Raw genomic sequence first — 21,005 nt, 5'->3', positions numbered from 1 at the left:
AGAAACTGAGCAACTGTAATATTCAGTGTTGAATGAGAATAGCGAAATGTCATCAATGACAAGTATGTTTTGATGTGAAGGCTTAGACCAAGTGCACATTAGTGAAATGAGGAGCATAGGAGCATCAAATCATCGGTTCCCTCCCCACACTGCCACACACAACATTACTGTTTAAGGCATTGACCTTAGTGTGACATTACAACATTACACCTTTCAGGGATACATTCTCTTTTCTGCTCTGAAATCTGCTGTGATCACATTTCCCCACAAGCCAGGCACAGGCACCTGGGATCCCAGTGATTACCATTCCATCTGCATGTTAAGCTGCTGCAAAGAGATTTCAGCTACATCTCCTTGAGGGTATTAGCTTCAACTCCTGTCAAGCAGTGCTCAGGAGAGGAAGAAGCCCCAGGGACAATTTGCTACCACTTCTAATTTTTATCCTTCAAACTTCTAACACGAAAGCGTGCATGTTGACCGTTCCCTGGAGATGGAAAAGGCTGCTGACAAATTTTAGAGCAATATCTGTGCTGTGTCATCTCGCAGTTGAACAATTCTGTGCGGTGACTCGATGAATATTGAACTTTTTGGAAGTGTGCACAATTGCAGTAATGGAGAAAGCAATTTTCACCAAGTGTTGCCCATTGGCTCAGAGTCTGCTCTAATTCTTCATGTGGAGTCACAGAATCCCTATAATGCCGAAAGAGGCCATTCAGCCCATCGAGCCTGCACCGACAACAATCTCACCTAGGCCCTGTCCTGTAACTCCCTGTATTTACCCTGCTAATCCCCCTGACATTAAGAGTCAATTTAAAAAGCCAATTACCCTAACCCGCATTTCTTTGGAGTGTGGGAGGAAACTGGAGCATCTGGAGGAAACCCACACAGACATGGGGAGAATGTGCAAACTCAGCACAGACAGTGATCCAGGGCCGAAATTGAATCCGGATCCCTGGTGCTGAGAGGCAGCAGTGCTAACCACCATGTCACTGTGCTGTCCATGTTAATGTTATTCAGCAACGAGTGCACCAAGCATTGCAGCTTCTTCACTGTTTGTTTGCTAATGTCGTTGCCAATTGGCCTACCCCTCTGAGCTCTCAAATAGCATTATAAAACATTTAAAGGTACCTGTGTCAAATCATCCTCTGGGACAAATGCAAGGTAATGTGGATGCTGGAAAGTGAAACAAAAGCAGAAAAGTGCTGAAAATCTCAGCAGGTCTGACAGCCTCTGTGGACAGAGAATAGAGCCAGTGTTTCGAGCCTCGATGACCCTCCATCAGAGCTGACAACTGATGCTGTCAGACCTGCTGAGATTTTCCACCATTTTTCTATTGAATCGTCCCCTTCTCCTCTGTAGGGATTCTATGAAGTTGGGCAAAAGGGCAACAAACACAGCACAGATTTCATTAGCTTTTCTGTTCAACTTCGCTGCATCAGAGCTCCCTGAGATCTTCAGACCTGGAAACACACCGAGTGGTTACTAGGAGACAACGGACGCTCCCCGCATAGCACTCGGCTCCAAGCAACGGTGGGGGAAAATTCTGCCAAGTCTGCGGCAAAATCCATCATTGTTGTTTGCTAATGAAGGCCAGAACCATAGAATATGTTTTGTAGTATTGCAGTCTCTGTGGGCTCTGTGTTCACTCACGAAAAATTCAATGAATTAGAAGCACAGTGGTACCATGGTTAGCACCACTGCCTCACAGCTCCAGGAACCTGGGTTTGATTCCCAGCTTGGGTCTCTGTGTGAAGTTTGTACATTCTCCCCGTGTTTGCATGGGTTTCCTCCAGGTGCTCTGCTTTTTTCCCCGCAGTCCAAAGGTTAGCATTGACCATGATAAATTGTCCCTTAGTTGTTCTGGGATGCCTCAGTTAGTGATTATCGGGGTAAATATGTGGGGTTAGGTGGAATTGTCAGTGCAGATTTGATGGGCCGAATGGCCTCTTCTGCACTGTAGATTTCTACAAATAAGCAATTGGCCCCACAAGCCTGTTCCATCATTCGTTAAGATCAATCCTCCATTCCACTTTCTCACCATTTTCACTTCATCCAATACTCTGTTTCTGGGATCAGTTGACCCTGTATCAGAATGAACCTTTACACGCTCCAGATGATAAAATACGTGGACTGAATCATAAGTCTTGGCTGATCCATGGTAAACTCCCAATTTTTCAAATCTTCAAATTTCCAAATTTCCCAACTTGGATTGGCTATAGACACGAAGGCAGCGGCATGAGGAAAAAAACACCAACACAAAATGCCGAGGGTGCTGAAAATCTGAAATACAAACGAAATAATGCTGGAAAAACTCCGGAGGTCATGCAGCATCTGTGGAGTGAAACAATTTGGATGAAAGATCATCAACCCGGAATGTTAACACTGCTTCTCTTCACCGCTGTTACCTGAACAGCTGAGTGGAGAAAGAAAAGGCTGGGGTTGAAGCAAATAACTGTGGAAGGTTAGCATCGGACCAGATCAGGTTATGAAGAGCTCGTAATTGTAGGATAGCGAGTAATTGTTACAGAAACATTGTCTCCGGGCATAGAGCTATTCCAATTACTCTTGGGATCTTCAGCTTTTCAGTTGAAGAATCCATATTTTTGTAGATTGATAGATGACCCACCCATTTGTTGCACCAAGTGTATCTTGTGCTGGAAGATTAGACTTTCAATATTTAGCCAATTTAGTTATAAAAACATTCCAAAGTTCTTCGGTATTTTCATCTGAGACCTTATTGAATCAGTGAGCTGTGCAGACCACAAAGATTCCTGCCTTGAGTTTATACTAGTTTGCGTAACTTTGTCTGCGGAATCTGGCTGAATTTACCCAAACTGACAAAAACATATTGGAGATGGGTTTGATCGTTGCCTTCAAAAGGGAATTTGACCGTTGCCTGAAAAGGCAGAATGTGTGGGGTTACGGGGCAGAAGACCCAAATGGCACTGAGCGAATTGCTCATTCAGGGAGCTGGTGCAGGAGCAATGGACCAATTCGGTTTAGTGTTTAAACTCTGGCATGTGTAAATTGAGTTCCTGCAACCTTTTACTCTGTTTTTACAACATTGCTGTGTGGAAACTGACCCTACACTCAAACCTGGCCACAGCCCCTCCCTTCCCGCTCCCCACCCTTCCTCTTTCTCCCCCCCCCTTTCGTCTTCCCCCCCCCCTTCCTCTCTCTCCCCTCCCCTTTTCCTCTCTCTCCCCTCCCCTTTTCCTCTCTCTCCCCTCCCCTTTTCCTCTCTCTCCCCTCCCCTTTCCCCTCTCTCTCCCCCCGTTCCCCCCTCTCTCTCCCCCCGTTCCCCCCTCTCTCTCCCCCCGTTCCCCCCTCTCTCTCTCTCTCCCCCCGTTCCCCCCTCTCTCTCTCTCCTCCCGTTCCCCCCTCTCTCTCTCTCCTCCCGTTCCCCCCTCTCTCTCTCCTCCCGTTCCCCCCTCTCTCTCTCCTCCCGTTCCCCCCTCTCTCTCTCCTCCCGTTCCCCCCTCTCTCTCTCTCCTCCCGTTCCCCCCTCTCTCCTCCCGTTCCCCCCTCTCTCTCTCCTCCCGTTCCCCCCTCTCTCTCTCCTCCCGTTCCCCCCTCTCTCTCCTCCCGTTTCCCCCCCCTCTCTCCCCCCGTTCCCCCCTCTCTCTCCCCCCGTTCCCCCCTCTCTCTCCCCCCATGTTCCCCCCTCTCTCTCCCCCCATGTTCCCCCCTCTCTCTCCCCCCATGTTCCCCCCCCCTCGCTCCCCCCGTTGCCCCCTCTCTCTCCCCCCGTTCCCCCCTCTCTCTCCCCCCCGTTGCCCCCTCTCTCTCTCCCCCCGTTCCCCCCTCTCTCTCCCCCCCGTTGCCCCCTCTCTCTCCCCCCGTTCCCCCCTCTCTCTCCCCCCCGTTGCCCCCTCTCTCTCTCCCCCCGTTGCCCCCCCTCTCTCTCCCCCCCGTTGCCCCCTCTCTCTCTCCCCCCCGTTGCCCCCTCTCTCTCTCCCCCCCGTTGCCCCCTCTCTCTCTCCCCCCCGTTGCCCCCTCTCTCTCTCCCCCCCGTTGCCCCCTCTCTCTCTCCCCCCCGTTGCCCCCTCTCTCTCTCCCCCCCGTTGCCCCCTCTCTCTCTCCCCCCCGTTGCCCCCTCTCTCTCTCCCCCCCGTTGCCCCCTCTCTCTCTCCCCCCCGTTGCCCCCTCTCTCTCTCCCCCCCGTTGCCCCCTCTCTCTCTCCCCCCCGTTGCCCCCTCTCTCTCTCCCCCCCGTTGCCCCCTCTCTCTCTCCCCCCCGTTGCCCCCTCTCTCTCTCCCCCCCGTTGCCCCCTCTCTCTCTCCCCCCCGTTGCCCCCTCTCTCTCTCCCCCCCGTTGCCCCCTCTCTCTCTCCCCCCCGTTGCCCCCTCTCTCTCTCCCCCCCGTTGCCCCCTCTCTCTCTCCCCCCCCGTTGCCCCCTCTCTCTCTCCCCCCCCGTTGCCCCCTCTCTCTCTCCCCCCCGTTGCCCCCTCTCTCTCTCCCCCCCGTTGCCCCCTCTCTCTCTCCCCCCCGTTGCCCCCTCTCTCTCTCCCCCCCGTTGCCCCCTCTCTCTCTCCCCCCCGTTGCCCCCTCTCTCTCCCCCCCGTTGCCCCCTCTCTCTCTTCCCCCCCCCGTTGCCCCCTCTCTCTCTCCCCCCGTTGCCCCCTCTCTCTCTCTCTCTCTCTCTATTTCCCCCCCACCCCCCCTCAACACTTCTGACAGTTTCGCTGAAGATTCTTTGGTTGATAATTCAGGACAATTTGCAGAATGCATTTGGACCCCAAGCAACTTTCTCCGCTAATTACTCATGCAATTAATCATGTGTAGAATTAGACAAGAGATTGGAGAAATTGAATATTATCCACAATAATGTTGGAAAGAATGCAGCCCAAATCCGAAAGGATTGCCCAATCTCTTGAGCCTGCTCCACCATTCAATGAGATCATAGTTGATCTCCAGTGTAATTCTATCCATCACATCCCCTAATTCCTTTAATTAAACAAATAGCCTTGACTCAAATTTAAATTACTTTTAAGTAAATTATCTTCTCCTGTCGTCCTTTGTGTGAAGAAACTTTTAAGTTCTCTATAGAATAGCTTGTCTCTGATTTAGACATACCTCCTTCTCTTGGACTTCCACACTGTGGAAAAAGTTTGTCTACTGACCTTATCAATTGCGTGGCACAGTGGTTAGCATTGCTGTCTCACAGCATCAGGGACCATGGTTCGATTCCAACCTTGGGTGACTGTGTGGAGTTCGCACATTCTCCCCTTATCTGTCTGGGTTTCCTCCGGGTGCTCCTGTTTCCACCCATAGTCCAAATATATACAGGGTAAATGTGCCATGTTGTGGGGATAGGGTGGAAAGTGGTGGAGTCTCTTTCAGAGAGGCGGTGCAGACTCAATGGGCCAAATAGCCTCCTTCTGCACTGTATGGTTCTATGCTCTCTTTCTAATTTTATTCTCTCAGCAATACTAATATACAGCACCATTGTTCATTGGCAAAGTCTGATATATGGCTTTCTCTGCGTTATCTAAGTTTTTAATAATTATAATGAATAGTTGAGGCTCCAGAAGATCGTCGTGGGACGCCATGCATCGCTTCCTCATGATTAGAGTACATATCCATTATCCTTACTCCCTCTCCTTTACCACCTAAACAACCTCTCCATCAGATCAATAATTTGCCTTCAATTCCATGAGCTTTAATTTCAACTGGTAATCTCTTCTGTGGAGCGTTACTGAGTGCCTGAAAATTGCTTTTTCTGGTCTCACTGTTGCAAAATTGAGGGAACATCGGAAAATCATTGTATAAAGTATGTACAATCGTGGCATTTGGAAAGGTAGTAATTCCAAGTGAGTGATAGTAACAATATTATAAACTAATTGACTGAAAATGATTACTCATCTCCGACCATGTATCTACAAGTTAATATTGATTCAATGCATTTGTATTGTTTCAATTCAAAAAAGCTAATCAAACAGCTTGCTATTTTTGTCCTTTCAGGATAGCCCCGAATTTGACCTGGTGTTTGAGAATGCCTTTGACCAGTGGGTTGCAAGCACAGCCTCGGAGAAATGCACTTTCTTTCAAATCCTTCATAATATTTCTCAGCGATATCTTTCCGACAAGAAGCCAGAGTTCATCAATTGCCAATCTAAAGTGTTGGGAGGTAAGTCTGCCTTTGTTACTTTGTGATTGGACTGAGAAATATGGGGATCTAAAGACAATTATCTGCTAATTAAGTTGTAATTAAGCACCAGGATCCTGGCTGGAAATGTGTTTCACTTTGTTAATTAAGAATCAAAGCTGATCATGTTACTCAGTGGCAGAAGTGATTATTTAGTTCCAAATCAGATTGTCTGCGACTCTCGATCTGTGCTCTGTAAAGGTGACTATTTGACTCCAAATCAGATTGTCAGATCTGCTGATATTTCCCAGCATTTTCAGATTCCAGCATCCGCAGTATTTTACTTTTGTATTATGATGCATCTTGCCCGTGTCTCTCACTCTCATTCCCACGTGCTCTCACACATTGACACGCCCAAAGACCCTGCTCTGAAATGATGAAACTTAATGTACATTGGTAAAACAGTACCTTAGAGTCAAAAAGCACTAGCGAGAACGGGGAACATCAGGGGGTGAGTGGCTCCAGAGCACGTTGGATGCCATCTAGTGGCTAATCCATTGTGTCATCACAAGCAGGTTTCCTGAAAACCTGGAGATTAGAACATAGAACATTACAGCGCAGAACAGGCCCACGATGTTGCGCCGACCAGTTAAAAAACAATGACCCACTAACCTAAACCAATCCCTTTTCGTCCATAAACCTATCCACGGATCTCTTAAACGCCCCCAAACTAGGCGCATTTACAACCACAGCAGGCAGGGCATTCCAATCCTTCACCACCCTCTGGGTAAAGAACCTACCCCTGACATCCGTCCTATAACTACCCCCCCCTTAATTTAAAGCCATGCCCCCTCGTGCTAGCTTTCTCCATCCGAGGAAAAAGGCTATCACTGTCCACCCTATCTAAACCTCTAATCATCTTATATGTTTCAATATAGATTGACACATGTTGTATTGTGAAGGTAACAGAATCTTGTAAAACCAAATATCTGTTTCATCATTTACTTCAAGGATTTTTTTTTTGTTTCTCCCCTTGGTACTAAAAACTTTCCAATGGTTTTCTCATGTGTCGGACCGGACGCTGTGTTTGGGATTGCAGACAATCTAAAGCTGTGCAAGGGCATCATGTTGGAATTGTTGCTATTTTCAAATGACATCCACACACACACACCTGACAATATGGAACTATATTTCCATTCCTCCCCCTTCATAGCTCCTGTATGCCTGAGAATGATGCAAGTTGCTAATTCCTCCGCCTCCCTGCACTGATGCCTCTGAGGAATTGTTTTGGATGTGTTCTGCAATGCCCAGAGTGCGACGAGGAGACTTGCAAGGCACTAACTTTTATTCTGAGGGAGTCAGTTGAACTAGTGAGTTCACAGTAGATAGGACACAATTGTCAAAACAAACACTGACACTACATACACATGAAGTTCGCTACAATCCCATGTAAGATAGCATAATTCAATATTGGGAATAAACTTGTGATCATCTGTACAACGATAACAAATGTCAGCAATCAGAAAGGTAAGATCGTGTCGCATTAACCTCCTTGTCTTCCTTGAGCAAATGGCCCAACTAAATGGAATTGTGGTAAGACCCAAGATGTGTGTTGGTGTATGAGTCTTTTTGTAAAGCGGTTCACGCAAAAGGGTATTAATTAAAACTAGGGATTCAGGATGTTTTGCCATGGATGGAAAGGTCGGAACCCAGCCATCATTAAAGGAGCTAGGGTTAGGGGATAAAACTGAGTGGGATTGTCTAAGCTTAATACAACAACCAATACTATTTCTAATGGATATAAAATATTATCATTTTTAGATTACATCAAATTAGGAGAGGCAGTGGAATTGAAAGAAACAACTTAGAAATTAAACAAGCTTTGGGCAAAATGTACATAATTCTGCCACAAATATCAAAAAATGAGTGGTTAGTATTGGAAATAAAATAGAATACTTCATAAATAATTTTGAAATAAGATGAAGGCAAAAGAAATTAAGAAGAGTTTGCAGATGCAATGCTAAACCAGAATGAAGCAGCTGTGAAGAAAGCTAATTGATTGTCAAATGATGTAACCAAAATAGGAGAATGTAACTTGGGAGGAGATGGTGATTGAAATATGTGTAATGTTTTCATGGGGCTGTATTTCCAGCTCTGTTCACCAAGGAATCAGGCATTCAAGCATTTCAGGAAGTGCAGAGAAGAACAAGTAGGTTAATCTTTCACCCAAAAGCAAAATAACACAGATGCTGAAAATCTGAAATAAATCAGAAGATGCTGGAAATACTCAGCATTTGTAGAGAGTGAAGCAGAGGTAATGTTTCAGGTCAGAACTTTCATTTCAACTTGAGTAAGGAGGAAAGATTTGGATTTTTGAGTCTGAAAAGAAGGCTGTCTTGAATTATGTAACATATTAACCACTTTTAGTATGTACTTATCAATGCATAGAATAAACTTCCAGATTGAACAGTGGACACAAGTCCCAGAGTGATTTAAAGAGCAATCTGAATGGCTGTAAGGTGGGTCAAGAGGGGCAGTGTTGAGATCTCTCTGGGTGGCTTAATTTAATACGAGTCAAATGGCCTTGTTTTTTAATCTTGTGAATCCTGACGCTGTTGCTGCTTCAAAGGATGTATCTAAACGACGAGGAAGGGTTCTTGGAAGTGACTGAGTGATGCTAGTTGGTGCAGTCAGCATTGCAAATATGGACAAGTTGAGTATGACTTTGAAAGGCTGACCTGTTTACACAAATCTCAGTCTGATTATTTGCCTTTATTTGCAAGAAATAGTGAGTTATCCCGCTGTACAATTGGGTGAGTTTTGTGCCAAGTGAAATATTAGTCATTTGAGTACATTTTTGTGAATGCTGTCATCTTGTCAGAGCTAGGAGACTTTCTACATTTCAAATCATCTGGCCTAGTTGGAAGCAAGGAAAAGATTTATGTTTCGATTCCCTCTGCCTGTCAATGAACTATCTGCACACATTACTGTTTCATTTTTGATAAATATCCTGGCTGTAGCAGCTACCTGTGCATAGCGAGTGTTTGTATTCCTTGTGACAGTCTCTTAAAGTCAATACACATGTGCAACTCAGCATCATTATGATAAAACCCTAATGAGCTTTTAGTGTCTTCGTATGGGCTGACCTGTTCTGTATATCTCCATGTTGGAGCACAGTTTTTTTTACAGTGTAACATCTCATAAATCCAAATGTGTCAGATTCTTTCAATATTGAGCAGGCTCCCCCTATTGCAGTATTTACGTAAGCCTACTTGTGACACTAATAAATAAACTTCAACTTAAAACTTATGATGTGTTTCAACTTATTTGGGTTTTAATTGGACATAATTTGTTGACTACCTTTCAGAAACAGGAATTGCTTGGAATAATGACCTTGTCTAGCTGCTTTCATATTGGGATTGAGAATAAGAAGTAAAAGATTAAAAAATTACTTCTGAAAATCTTTTATGAACATGGTTGAACTGAGCTTATGTTTTGTACTTTTTAATTATTTCTGAAATACATGTGAAGCTGCAGTGCTGGTGCAGGTTCTGCGCTGAATTGCAATCTTTGGCTGCAGTGTGTGCAATGTTGCAACCACCATAACCTCCCGTAAGTCCACACAACATGTTTGTTTTATAATAACCTAGGCCTGCACTGCTGTGAGATCACTCTTTTACATTCCTGCAATGGATATCAAATATCAGAGCAAACAAGCAGTTGTGCACATACAGACATCTATATCTACTTATCTGTGTTTGTGTATGTGTATATACATTGAAAAGTCAACATTTACTGCTTTAAATTGTAGCTATTTCCTGAATGTTATGGACAATCAATGCAGAACATTGATGAGAAAATATCATTATTGATGTGTGCTCTGGAATTGAAAGTGCATCAACTCTCCATAATCCAGACAAAGCTTCAAAGAGTTTAGCAGCCAAAAGTTCCTGTTGTATGGAATAAGATGTGACATTTCCTTCCAGGAATTGTACGAATGAGAAGCACTTTAAGCTTTCAGAAGTGTGTTTATGGAATATTCTCAATTCTTGTTGATAAATTCAAGAGCATTGTTCTGTTTTAAATGTTAAGGAAGTACTTACCTCAACATTAATTGTAGCAAATAGCTTTATTTTCTGTTGGGAGAATTATGATTTATATGGTGTTATTATGTATATCCAACTGTTGGGAAACAAATACACTGGAATGGCTTAGGAAAGAGGACTCCTGAACTATGTAGCCACTTGGCATAACTGTGTTTAGAACACAAAACTACAGGCATCCTCTCATTCCAGTTCATGCCAGTGTATCTGCTCCAAGATGCACACCACAGTCTTTTAGTGAACCATGTATCTCAGAAAACCACTTAAATTCCTTGTTTAAAAGGAAATTTCTTCCCAACACTCTTTCCCCTCTTTTTGTTCCAGAGAGGCATATAGCAATGCAAACATTACCAGTGGGTTAGTACTTTACCTTGTTGCCCTTCTTTGTATGAAGCTATGTTAGGAACAGCAGTATTATTCGACCATGAAAGATGCCATGATGGCAAGTTGTTATGTTGCAAGATTGGTAATCCAGAGGTCTGAACTATTCCTCTGGTGACCTGAGTACAAGTCCCGTCTTGGCAGCTAAGAAATTTAAATTCAGCTAATGAAGCAAGCACCAGTAATGGTGACTATGAAACTACCAGATTGTTTTATAACCCATCTGGTTCACTAATGACCATTAAAAGGGGAGCTACTGTCCTTACCCAATCTGATCTACACGTAACTCCAGACCCACAGCAATGTGGTTGACTATTAACTGCTTTCTAAAATAGCCTATTAAACTTTTCAGTTAGATTAAATCCCTATAAAGAAGTTTAGTAAGAATAAAATCAGAACATCTGACATCAACCTAGGCACCGAAAATAACGAAAGTACACCCTGCCCAATCAACTGTGCAAACTTGCCCTCAACCAACATGAGGGAGGAACCTATTTGACGTCATTGTCAGCAATCTGCCTGTTGTGGAGGTATCTGTGCACGACAGTGACTAACACACAGCTGTTGAGTGTTGTTTAGAGCTAAATGGGATGCATTCGGGACGGAACTTGCAGCCCAAAACTGGGATGTCCATCAGGTGATGTCCATCAGCAGTATTGTACTCCATCATAATTTGTAATCACATGGCCCGGTATATCCTTCACTTTACCATTGCCTCAATGTAGGAGACCAAGTCTGAATTAATGAGGTGTGCAGGAGAGCACTGCAGGAGCTGCACTAGGCATACCTAAAAATGAGATTCCAACCTGATGAAGCAAAGTGCAGAACTACATGCATGCTAAACTGCGGAAACTGCATGTTATATAGACAGATCTAAGCAATTCTGTATCAAAAGGATCACATTGAAGCACCACAGACCTGCCACCTCCAGTTACAAATGGTGGTGGACAATTAAATAACTAACTGGAGTGCGGTGTCATAGCTCCACCTTCAATGGATACAAAGATAAGGTTGAAGTGTTGCCACTATCTTCACCCTGAAATGCTAAGACACAGGTTGGGGCCCCAGCTTAAGTAGTTTATCCGGTTCTGGATGTCACACTTCAGAAAGGATCTGAAGACTTTGGCAAGTATATAGAAGAGGTTGAGAGAAAGGTTCCAGTGATGAATTACATGGATAGATTGGAGAAGTTGGGATTGCTCAACTTAGAGAAGGAAGACTAAAGAGATTTGGTAGTGCTCTTTAAAACAATGGAGGGCTTAAATGGAATAAGGAAAGAGAAACAAAAACAGAAAATGCTGGAAAATCTCAGCAGCTCTGACGAAGGGTCATCCAGACCTGCCAGCATCTGCAGTATTTTGCCTCTATAAAGAAAGAGAAACTGATTCCAAAAGCAGAAAGGTTGATAATGAGAGCACGAGGACTTTGAATGATAGAGAGATAAGGAAATCCTTTCTTCAATGAGTGTTAAAGAAATAATTGTTGGAAACAGATTCGGTTATAGCTTTCAAGAATGGAATTGGATAAATGCTGTAGAGATTGGAGGAGTATGGGGAAAGAGCAGCCAGCAATCAGACTTCATGGGGTGAATGGCCCCTTTGTGTGTTACACTACTCTAATATTCAGTGATATTAGGGTTTCTGTGAAAGCAGCATTGAATCTGGTAAGTTGCTGCTGCATTGTGTTGATTTGTATTTAACCTTCTGGGCAATAATTGGCCTGTTCCAGGATCTGCAATAAGATAGATGTGGCCTGAAGCTAATCCTATATGGAAAGCAGGTATTGCTTTGTAGTGTCCAGTGGGCCAAGTGGACTGTGTCGGAGGAGTTTTTTCTGCATCAATTTCACTTTTGTCAGGAGGTGGTGCTTTTTCTGCTATTGCACATTAAGGAATTAGTCGCACTGAGTCAAGGCACAGAGCAAGAAATTAATGTTAGGATCTGATTCTAGAATTGTACCGTGGCACAGTTTGAAGGGATTTGTGAATTTATCTCTTGGAGAGAACCTCTGTCATGTACCATTCAGGTTAGTCATCTCTTATCGGTTGACATGGAGTGAGGGAAGGGTACTTTATAAAGTATAAATAGAATTGCAAAAATTGACAAGTTTGAAACCTGTTTCAAGTCCAAGGTGCCTTCTGGAACAAAAAAAAACCATAAAGTAATTCGTTATTGTGTTGATATACAACTGCAGTCTTCAGAAGGGTAGTGACTGGAACAAGAATTGTTTATAACCATGTCACCAGGAAATTGAAATTATTTTGAGTGATATGTTCCAGCTAAAATTACCCAGCTGTGGCCAATAGAACAGCGCTGAGACTCTGTGGGAAGGGGGAAGTCTTACAGCCTCAACCATATGCAGTGCATGGGTGTTAACAATCAATTTAATGGCCTATTGTTTATTGTTGACTTTACCGCATTTATAAAGTTCTCCACTTGTTATTCTCAAAAGCAGTGAATTGAGCAGATCTGAATTAAAGAAGTTTTTCTAAAGGGCGAACCAGCTGTACTCTCCAAGCATGCAAAACCACATTAAAAGTTTGAGCAGGGGTATCCAGTATTGAAGGAAAATGTTTATAGTTTTATACTTAACTAACTTTTCTTTATCTCCAACTTTAACATGCAACATCTTCACCATTCAAATGAAACCCAATGATTTTGCATTAATTCCCTCTTTTCTCCCTTACTCTCTCACACTCTTTCCTTCCCCTTCCCCATCCCATATATCCTTTATCTCTGTCGCCTTGTGGAACTGGTTCTCTTTCTCTGTCCCAGTCGTGCTCCTTAACATGTGCGTTCTTCCCTCAACTCATGTCTCTCGTGGTTTTTCTATCTTATTCTCATTTAATTTTCCTTTTTATCCCTTGCTTTTCCCTCATGTTATTTTGCATCTTCTCCCCGTTTATCTTTTTCATCCTCCAAATGTCTTTGTCCTTTCCCCCCCTTATACTTTCTCAGCTGCTGCTCTATTTCACTAATTCGCTTTATTGCTTTCCTCACCTTTTCATCCCCTTACCCTCCCCACCTACGGAAAGAATATGAAAAGTTGTGACAGCGTGCCACTCCTTAAGGTGCGTAAAACCTACAGTTGGCAGTTAGACTACTGAACAATCCAAAGAACATATATTTCCCAAGTTCGTAGGAATAAAGCACTTGGGAGCAGGATTAGGCCATTCAGCCCTTCAAGCCTGCTCTGCCATTCAGTAAGATGAAGATTGACCTGAGTGTAATCTCAACTCCACTTTCCTGACTGTCCCAGTGCCTCTGGACTCCCTTGTGTTGCCCTAAAGATTCTCATCATCTGTCTGGAATCAGTAGTTTAATTTTAATAAGGCTGAGATGTACTTCACACATCCAATGTTTGGGCAAAGTCCTCAGTAGCAGATTTGCTTGGATTTTAAACTGATCATTACTTATTCACATGCACTATCCCAGAAAAGGTTTTGTTGCTATTGCGCAACATCATGTACTCTCACACATTATGCACACTGTGCATTACACGCGTCATGCACCTGAGGAAGATAGAGTAAACAAAAGGAGTTTCACTTCCATGAATACTGAAACCAGGCAGACTAGATAACAGCTCAAATAAGCAGCAGGTCCAGTGAGAGTGGTGTTAACGTTCAGTAGTTCAATTCTACTAAGTCCAGGGTCCAGGTAGCTGAACACAGGATTTCATGGAGCTTTCTTAAAAAAGATGTTGAAAAAGCAACCTTGGTAATGCTTATATCCAGAGGACTGGTTTGCTTTTCCAGGCAAATTTAGGATTTTTCAGGAACCGGTTTCAAGGATACCTTAATCTTTATTGTGGCTTGCTAAAAAGACTAGATTTATTGGCAGGTTTCTGCTATGTTGTTGTTTTTGCATTCTGCAATGCTGTCCCGCTGCAAGCAAGCAGGACTTATCATTTAAAAGCATTCAGGTATAAAGGAGATTTGGTCAGGTGATGACTGGTTATTGGTGCATGCTAAGAAACAATCAGAAGTCTGTTTATATAAACAAAGCAGTTTCCACCTCCAAACTGGCAGACGATGGAAGCATATAAGAGTCATAGCGTTGCCTTGTGCATAATCAGCTTCAGCAGCTTAACCTACAGTTCTGGAGATAGATGTCAGAGGTTTTATTGTCCTTGCTGTTCTGCAATGAGTCTTGACAATGCCAGGTGAGACATTCCAAAAGGATGTGTTCATCGTGGTACACTTTCATAAGCTTTCAGAAGGTTTGCCTACTTGCAATTCCAAAGAGTCAAGAGTATTAAAAGCCTAACATGTCTTTTTTTTAGACTATGATTTTTCACAATTTGTAATATTTTCTTGTCTGCTCGACATGACATTTGTCTGATAAAAATATATCTAATCAAGCTTTGAATAATTTAAGTGCCAGCTTCCACTGTGGAGAGAAAACAGATTCTCCTCATCTCCATCATAGCAGGGAGACCTAATTTGTAATGGTGTCCCCTAGTTCTACTCTCCACCATAAAAGGAAACATCTTCCCATTTTCCATCGTGTATATTCGCATACTTCATTTAGATCATCTCTTATTCTCCTAAATTCCAGTGGGTAAAAGACCAACCTGTTCAACCTTTCTTCATAAGATAAGCCCTTTCTCTATCCCTCACATGAGTGAAATGAACTTTCTCTGAACTGCATGTAATGCAATTATATCCCTTGTCAAATCAGGATACCAAAATACTCTACACACTCCACAGTACTCCAAGTCCACTGTCAACTTTAAGTTTTTTCAGATTACCCCGGAGAACTCATTCTTTTGACATGTAAAGAAATCCAGACTGTTTTTCAGGGAAAGCATACACCCTCCCACAGTATTATTAATCACATGGACACTTTGTAATGGAGTTGCACAAACTGACCTCTGGTCTCTTCATTCCTTTTGTATTGTGTAGTAAAAATAAAACTTTAAATGCTTTTACAAAGTAGTAATTACATTCTGATAGCAATTTGTTACTAGGTCCAGAGGGCTCATAGGGATAAGTTTGGAATTGAACTATCAGATTAACCAGCTAGAAGGTGGAGTCCTGCCAAGAGCCATGGTCACAGGTGAACCAGGATTTGGATGGTGTGAATGCTGCCTTTGAGTGGGTCAGTGCTGTGCCTGACCACGATGTGAGCGTTCAGTGCTATTGAACACAGCAAGAACACGGTTCATGTTGTCACCAGTGTTAATGAGCTCAAGCAAAATTATAAATCCTAACCTGTAATTAGAGAGTATAGAAATCCCTGACGTCCCGATCCCTCTGGGATGTTATTCTTAACCTGCAAATGGCTTGTCAGCAGCGGATGAATTGCAGGACCAAGGTTGCAGGAACAGATATTGAGAACTAACACTGCAAATTTGAAAAAAAGTAATGAAAGTTCCTGGAACTGGGAGGGAAATGGGCCACGCTCCAGTACCAAGTTCCTTGCTCTACCTGCTTGAGGTAGTGGGAATATTTGCCACATCAATCAATTCTACCTGTCATTTCACAAAGTTAAGTTACCAATGAACGCTCAAATTATTCTCTAATTAAAAATGAGCTACAGTTAAATTTAGAAAGTGTGAGGATGTAATCGCCCTGCACTCCTGTCTGACAATCCAGCTCATTTTCCAGCATCTTATCCTTAGTTCAGGATTAGATGCTGTCCAGGTTTTTAACTGACTGTGTCTAAATTAAATTTACAATAATGTTATCTCTGTAAATGGAATGATTCATTGTGTCTGAATCTAAATTGCAATAGCAGCATTTGTTCTAAATATAGAATTACAGCCCATAAAACCACTTTGTATAGATTGATTTAGTGGCCTTTTAGCAATGGATCACTGTTTAAGTACTCCAAGCTTATCTTTTTTATGCTCATTTTTCTTCAGGAACAGAATTCATGACAGCGGTCAGTTTTTCAGAGGTTATGAATATGTCCCAATGAGTAACAACATTTGACATCAGTAACTCAAATCACAAGGGCCTCATTTGTGCTGAACCGGGTAACTTTGCTAGAGATTTACAATACAGCAAATTGTGCTATCCCTTTTTGAAACATAGAAAATAGGTGCAGGAGTAGACCGTTCGGCCCTTCGGGTCTGCACCACTGTTCAATATGATCGTGGCTGATCATACACTCTCAGTATCCCACTCCCACTTTCTCTCCATACACCTTGATCCCTTTAGCCGCCAGGGTCACATCCAGCTCCCTTTTGAACATAACTAACAAACTGGCCCCAAAAGCTTTCTGTGGTTGAGAATTCCACAGCTTCACAACTCTGAGTGAAGAAGGTCTCCCTCATCTCAGTTGTGAATGGCTTACCCCTTATTCCTAGACTGTGACCCCCGGTTCTGCACTTTGCCAACATTGGAAGCATTCTTCCTGCATCTGCCTTGTCCAGTCCCATCAGGATTTTAAATGTTTTTATGAGATCCTTTCTTAGCCTTGTAAATACCAGTGAGTACAAGCCCAGCCAATCCAGAACTGCACACAATCCAAAACTGCACGTGATCCTCGAGGTGTGGCCTCACCAAGACCCTGTATAATTGCAGTAAGACGTCCTTATCCTGGGCCTTTTTTTTTAGTGAAAAAGGGGTTGCCTTACAAGGAAAGGTTGAGCAGGTTGGGCCTATGTTCATTGGCGTTTAGAAGAATGAGAAGTGGTCTTATTGAAGCACAAACTACTCCAAGGGGATTTGGTGATGTTGATGCTGGGAGGATGCTGCCTTTTGTGGGGAAATCTAGAACTAAATATAACTTATAAAGGCCTCCCCCACACTGAAATTAGGAGGAATTCCTTCTCTGAGGGTTGTTATTCTTTGGAATTCTCTTCCTCAGAGAGCAGCGCAGGCTGGGCTGTTGAATATATTCATGGCTGAGTTAGATTCTTGATAGAGAAGGGAATTAGAGGTTACTGGGATAGGCAGGAAAGTGGAGTTAAGCACAGTCAGATCAGCCATTGCAGAGCAGGCTTAATGAGCCTACACTCCTTGTATTTCTCATGATCTGCCTCAACTGCACTTTCCTGACCCTATTCATATTCTCTTTGAGACCAAACACAAGTCCATCTCAACTTGGGTATGTTACTGTTCAAGCATCCACAGTCCTCTGCAATAGAGAGTTCAAATGATTCTCAACCCTTTGAGGAAAATAATTTATCCTCATTTCAGTCCAAAAATAATTTACCCTCATTTCGGTCCCTTTTCGTAAGACAGTATCTCTGTGTCCTTGGGGAGGCAACAACTCAAAGTCTGCCCTATCAAATACCTCATTCAAGATGGAGCTGGAGCATGGTGATATTTTGCAAGCTGTTCCTGGCTTACCCTCTCATTTAATCTTTTACTCTCGCTCTATGCTTTTAAAACTCTAACTCTTATAAACCTTCTAATGCTGTTCTATTTCCTTCTCTACACCCTAGCTATAATCGTAACACTATGTTCTGTGCCCTCTCCTTTCCTCCTTCCCTATGTACTCTATGCTTTGTCTTTATAGTGCGCAAGAAGCAATATTTTTAACTGTATACTAATATACATGACAATAATAAATCAAAATTTAAAAAAATCACCTCTCATTCCTCTAAATTCCAGAGTATCTCAGTCTAATTTACTCAGTCTTTCTTCATGGGACTGCCTTCTGATCCCAGGGCCAATCTAGTAGAGACTGGAGATAATCGGGGCCTGAGTGAATTAAGGACCTATATATTTTTATGAAATAGATAGAGATATCCTCATAGCTATTTCTAATATATTTTGCCGGGTGTTAGCGATGGAAAGGTGGTAGGACTGGAGGGTCTTAATGACATTACTGTTACTAGAGAGGCGGTGCTCGACAGACTGGAGGGGCTGATTGTGGACAAGGCCCCAGGACCGGATGGAATGCATCCGAGGGTTCTGAAAGAAATGGCGGAGGTTATAGTGGATGCATTGGTGGTTATTTTCCAGACGTCGCTGGATTCCGGGGAAGTGCCGGAGGATTGGAAAACGGCTAATGTTACGCCGTTGTTTAGGAAGGGTGCCAGGCAAAAGGCGGGGAATTATAGGCCGGTTAGTTTAACGTCTGTGGTAGGTAAAATGTTAGAATCCGTCATTAAGGAGGAAATTGCGAGGCATCTTGAAGGGAATTGCTTGATAGAGCAGATGCAGCATGGTTTCATTAAAGGGAAGTCGTGTCTGACAAATTTACTGGAGTTCTATGAGGATGTGTCTAGGGCGGTCGATGGAGGAGAGCCGGTGGATGTGGTCTTTCTGGATTTTCAGAAGGCGTTTGACAAAGTACCTCATAAGAGGTTATTGCAGAAGGTCAGGGGACTTGGAGTTGGGGGTAGGGTGTTAGCGTGGATAGAGGATTGGTTGTCAAATAGGAGGCAGAGAGTGGGGGTCAACGGGTGCTATTCGGATTGGCGGATGGTGACTAGTGGAGTGCCCCAGGGGTCGGTGCTGGGGCCTCAGCTTTTTACCATTTATATAGATGATCTGGAGGAGGGAACCGAGTGTAGGGTGTCGAAATTTGCGGATGACACCAAGATTGGGGGAACGGCAAATTGTGCGGAGGGTGTGGAGAGTCTGCAGAAGGATCTAGATAGGCTGGGCGAATGGGCCAGGAAATGGCAAATGGAATTTAATGTTGGCAAGTGTGAGGTGGTCCACTTTGGTAGGAAGAATGGTAGGAAGGACTATTACTTACGTGGCGAAAAACTGCAGCAGGCGACGGTGCAGAGGGACCTCGGGGTCCTTGTGCATGAGTCGCAAAAACCCAGCTTGCAGGTGCAGCAGGTGGTCAGGAAGGCAAATGGGATGCTGGCCTTCATAGCGAAGGGGATTGAATATAAAAGTAGGGAGGTCTTGCTGCAGCTGTATAGGGCATTGGTGAGGCCGCAGCTGGAGTACTGTGTGCAGTTTTGGGCGCCGCACCTGCGCAAAGATATTTTGGCCTTGGAGGGAGTGCAGAGGAGGTTTACTAGGCTGATACCGGAGTTGAGGGGGTTGAGCTATGAGGAGAGGCTGAATAAACTAGGCTTGTACTCGTTGGAGTTTAGAAGAATGAGGGGAGATCTCATTGAGACGTACAAGATGATGAATGGGATGGATAGGATAGAGGTGGAGAGACTCTTCCTGCTCAAAAAAGACAGTAGGACTAGGGGGCACAGCCTCAAGATAAAGGGGGGGCGTTTTAGAACGGAGTTGAGGAGGAACTTCTTCACTCAAAGGGTGGTGAATCTCTGGAATTCTCTACCCGTTGAAGTGGTGGAGGCTGCCTCGCTAAATATTTTCAAGAAGCGGGTTGATGGGTTTTTGATAAGAGAGGGGATTAAGGGTTATGGGGAGAGGGCCGGAAAGTGGAACTGAGCCACAACAGATCAGCCATGATCTTATTGAATGGCGGGGCAGGCTCGAAGGGCCAGATGGCCTACTCCTGCTCCTATTTCTTATGTTCTTATTATGTTCTTATGTTCTTAAAATTTTAAAAACTGGACAAGGGCTTTTTAAAGCGGCTGAAACTATTTCTGTCTGTGATCCCAAAAATCAAAGCTATCTTGCTGTTTTGAAGAAACTTGCACCTTGTTATCTCTGAGACACTAACGACAGTGTGAGCTGCTCAGACCAGATTCCGAAAGCGCTAATCAAAGGCCGTCTGCATTTCATAACACAAGTTGGCCAAGCAGAGTCTAAACATCTGCTCAGACAAAGGGCCTCAACACCTTCCTTTCAATTTGTTATGGTTGAGACATTGAGACATCTCTGGGGCTTAGACGGAGGGATACACACCCTTTGTCAGATGTATATATTGATGGAAAAGAGACATGCTATTAAAGCTTTCCGTCTTGCACTCATTAGAATAGCTTGCAAAAAATTATCAACAATATCAGGAAGGGGGGAAGAATTACGATTTATATTGCACATGAAAGGAGTGCTGATTGGTGAAGGCATTGCATGAAAAATGCAGCATGGAACATTTAACTGGCCAGAGTTCAAATTCAAACCAAGCAGCTCTACTTGATTGGTCAAGGCATTGGCTTGAGGAATGGTTGCTCCCAAAGCTACCAATTAGTTGAAAAAGGAGCATTGTACGGACATGTTCTTTCTGTCTGCAAAGGACAGAATCACGTGCGTGAATGTATGTATCCCTTAAGTGAGCTTCAATGTCGAGAATGTAACTTCTGTCTTCTATGGTGAAGACAGAGACAAAATATTTTTATAATTTTAAAATATTTGGCAGAAGATTTAGAGGGGAGTTGAGTAATTTTTTTACTCAGCGAGGTGGGTGTGGAAAACCTGAGTGGTAGAGGTAGAAATGGCATTTCATTTTAAAAGTTTTCGGATATGCGTTTGAGGTGTGCTGAAGTCCAGACTACAGGCTAAGGTTGGAAAGTGGGGTTAGATTGGATAACTTTCTCAGCTGACAAAGATGCGATGGGGTGGATGACTTTCTCCTGTTCTGTAAATTTCTGTTGTTAAA

The 21,005-nt window shown here is 43.6% G+C and overlaps 1 protein-coding gene across 2 annotated transcripts in view; it reads left to right on the top strand.

The window, feature by feature from the left end:
* The window catches only part of stxbp6 (syntaxin binding protein 6 (amisyn)), a 188,510-nt gene that overhangs the window by 134,350 nt on the left and 33,155 nt on the right, over window positions 1–21,005 (top strand). For both annotated transcript variants that reach the window (XM_080203169.1, XM_080203168.1), the window contains exon 4: window positions 5,965–6,130. In XM_080203169.1, coding sequence (XP_080059295.1) covers window positions 5,965–6,130 — 166 coding nt within the window. The remainder of the gene's footprint in view (window positions 1–5,964; window positions 6,131–21,005) is intronic.

This window comes from Carcharhinus amblyrhynchos, chromosome 14, assembly GCF_965287045.1.
Source record: "Carcharhinus amblyrhynchos chromosome 14, sCarAmb.v2.hapA, whole genome shotgun sequence".
Taxonomy (NCBI): domain Eukaryota; kingdom Metazoa; phylum Chordata; class Chondrichthyes; order Carcharhiniformes; family Carcharhinidae; genus Carcharhinus; species Carcharhinus amblyrhynchos.
The sequence above is the reverse complement of the archived record's forward strand: the minus strand, read 5'-3'. Positions and strand labels throughout refer to the sequence as shown.